This window comes from Hyalella azteca, unplaced genomic scaffold, assembly GCF_000764305.2.
Source record: "Hyalella azteca isolate HAZT.00-mixed unplaced genomic scaffold, Hazt_2.0.2 contig5995, whole genome shotgun sequence".
In the NCBI taxonomy this organism is placed as follows: domain Eukaryota; kingdom Metazoa; phylum Arthropoda; class Malacostraca; order Amphipoda; family Hyalellidae; genus Hyalella; species Hyalella azteca.
Window position 1 is genome coordinate 92,439 of NW_025936167.1, and position 3,374 is coordinate 95,812.

General features: G+C 44.5%; 1 protein-coding gene across 1 annotated transcript; it reads left to right on the plus strand.

The window, feature by feature from the left end:
- Positions 1-391: 391 nt before the first annotated feature.
- LOC125177961 lies at positions 392-2,748 on the plus strand. The gene is made up of 4 exons (XM_047880714.1): positions 392-433; positions 778-943; positions 1,361-1,492; positions 2,593-2,748. The coding sequence occupies exons 1-4, from the start codon at positions 404-406 to the stop codon at positions 2,694-2,696; spliced, it is 432 nt and encodes a 143-aa protein (XP_047736670.1). The 5' UTR covers positions 392-403; the 3' UTR covers positions 2,697-2,748.
- Positions 2,749-3,374: the final 626 nt, after the last annotated feature.

Sequence of the window (3,374 nt, forward strand, 5' to 3'; positions counted from 1 at the left end):
CCACTAAAATATATCCTATACTACATTTTCGCTGATGATATACCATCGAAATGCCATAAGACACTCAATGCAGTTGCGACGCGCAAGAGTGCAGGAAATGCATTCCGAATGATGCAATAAATTGATATCCGAAGGTAAAACGTGCAAATGATCTAAGTTATGAGCAGATTTGAAAAAGCCAAAATTTATTTTATTTTTGTAACGGATTATTGTATAACAACAGGAAATATGCTGTATTTTATTGTAGCAGCATACTTAATTTATTGCATTGCAACAGAGAATGTTTTAAAAACTTATTGCTATTTTGAAATTTTAAAATCCAAGTGCAGACGTGACCAGGGAGTGCGAGCTCGTGGCTGCAATAGCCGGCAGCGCGGTGGTGCCGGGCTGGCGCTGCTTCAGGATGCTGATGTCGCCGCCCGCCAGGATTATGGTGGGTGCCGCCCACCATTTATCATTATATTTATTGTTATTTGCATGAAATTATGATCAAGCATTGCTTAAGTTATTGCAGAACGCAAAAAAGAAAATGCTTTTTGTTTACGTTGTTGCCAACAGGACCCATGCGCTAGCAGCCGTGTCCTGCTAACAAGGTGTGCGTTCAACACTGTCCTCTTGTTCACGTTGTTGCCAACAGGACCCATGCGCCAGCAACCCGTGTCCTGCTAACAAGGTGTGCGTACAGCACTGTCCTCTTGTTCACGTTGTTGCCAACAGGACCCATGCGCCAGCAGAGTGCGTACAGCACTGTCCTCTTGTTTACGTTGTTGCCAACAGGACCCATGCGCCAGCAGCCCCTGTCCTGCTAACAAGGTGTGCGTACAGCACTGGCCCCCGTCCTACATCCCCCGGGACGTCATGGCGTCCCTCAACTACTCCTCCCCAGGCTACGTCTGCTCTGGTCACCAGTGGCTCCTCGACCGGCGCAGCGAGAACAAGACCAGTAAGACCATTACACATAATTTCTTCATGGCATTCATTTTCTCCTGGAACTATCTCACTATCAACACAGTTAATGGTGAAGAATTAACAAAGTCTAAAGCATTATAAACTACACTTAAATGGCATTAATTAACATTAATTTTAGGAATCTTCACGCTGACACAAATTTCCATAAGGATGACTCTCAGCTCTGCACTCCCCAACTTCCTATTCTCAGGAAGACTTCTTGCCAAATCAAGCCCCCGTCAATCTGGTCACAAGCCCCCATTGTGTGTGTACAGGAGCCTTGTTGACACCAACTATCCTGGGTACGATCAGTTCTAAAGCCCCCGTGTGTGTGTAGGGTGTGTGTACAGGAGCCTTGTTGACACCGACTATCCTGTCTACGATCAATTCTAAAGTCCCCGTGTGTGTGCAGGGTGTGTGTACAGGACTGTTGTCGACAACGATTACGGGTACTACGATCTAACTAGCAAGGCGGCTCCGTACTCCGAGGCTCTGACGTTCTGCGGGCAGTACAACTGCCTCACGTTTCTTGTACGCTTTATAGGTTCGTAATTAGGGCTATTATGATGAGTGGACCAGTGGTTATTGGTGCAGTGGTTTGTGGTGCAGTGATTAATCGTGCAGTGTTAGTGGTGCAGTGATCGGGCAGTGGTTTGTGGTACAGCTGTTAGTGGTGCAGTGATTAGTCGTACAGTGGTTTGTTGTGCAGCTGTTAGCGGTGCAGCGGTTAATGTGTTGAAGGTTAGTGGTAGGTTAGAGTGTCCATCTGCAGTAAATCTTTGATGCAAGCAGATCTGTCCAGCATTGCTCGGGATGGAATATCTTTGCGGTTGGAAATCCCGTTAAATTAAAGAAAGAACCGATCAAACATCCATTTCACAAGGAGCTCTCATTCAAATTCTGTCTTAAAATTTCAATGAAACTTTAACCGCTTATTATCATACAATTTACAATTTTCAGCGTAAAAGTAACGCCAAATTTTTAAAGACAACTTTTCGATTTCACAGAATGCCGATATCAAACATTAAATCCCCAGTCAATGAAATCTGGTAACAGTAAGGCTTGATATATACGATACTACCGGGCACGTGCCAGGGATATGCCAGTCACGGTCCTGTAAACTTGTTCAGTCCGGTCACGGGCCGTCCTCTCTTCAGTTCCTTTCGTATCCTGTGCCAAGCAAGTTGCCAACTGGTATATATTACCATACCAGATTTCACAAACCTGTTGTGTAGTGTAGAGGCGGTGCCCGATATCAACATTCTTGGCCTGGTTATTACCAGATTTGTTAAAATCATAACAAATTTGTTATAATCATGCCAGATTTGTTAAAATTTGATATATTGCGCTTTCTAACTGGTCAACTCAACAAAAAAATATTTGGCATCGCTGCACAAACGTCCCGGTCAAAATATATTTTCCGTTGATCGTGACTCTACCGTGCCTGGCATGGTAGGTGCCTTGCACAGCTGGTGTGAACCCCTCTTTATAAATGCATTAAAGAAGATTGGACTGAACCGTGACTGGCACTTGCCCGGCAATATGGAGTGAAAAAGGCTTTATTTTCTCTTTCTTCCTCGTGCTGTCATCGTTTTAGCGTGGATTTTTTACATCGCTCTAAGGTGTAGTTTTTTCCCTGTGCAGTGGGTTCACCAGACTCGATTTACCTGAAGACGAGCTCACCCCTAATCGCAGGATCTTTTACTGAGCTGAAGGATATGATTGCCTGGTATCCTGATTGCCACTGAAGCAAGCACTGCTATATTCCACGAAAGCTCGCTGGTCTGTTAACCCTCATTACCTAGCGTTTTCGAGCTTGCCAGCTGCCGCATCAGCCGAAACACTGCAAAATATGCCCAAGTTACCGTTCTACACACTGCGTTGTGTAACTATCATTTGAAGATCGTCAAGGACACTTGTGAACACTATTCTCCTGCGATTTTTTTTCAGGAAGCGGTATGACATTGGTTGACATATATTGATGAAAATAAATACACGTGTCGCTTTTCAACTAACCACTGCTAGCTACCTCCCCGAAATTCTAACACTCCCTTTTAATAGTTCGACCTTAAAAAAATAAGTGCAACATGAAAATGGCTTTCCAGCAGTGTCGTAAATCCTGCTGCATGACGTGAGCCTTTATACATCGGATGATGGTTCACGAGATGTATAAAGTCACGGCTGCCCATTATAGTCACGGCTGCCCATTATAGTTATGGCTGCCCATTATAGTCATGGCTGCCCATTATAGTCACGGCTGCCCATTATAGTTATGGCTGCCCATTATAGTCACGGCTGCCCATTATAGTTATGGCTGCCCATTATAGTTATGGCTGCCCATTATAGTCATGGCTGCCCATTATAGTCACGGCTGCCCATTATAGTTATGGCTGCCCATTATAATCATGGCTGCCCATTATAGTCAC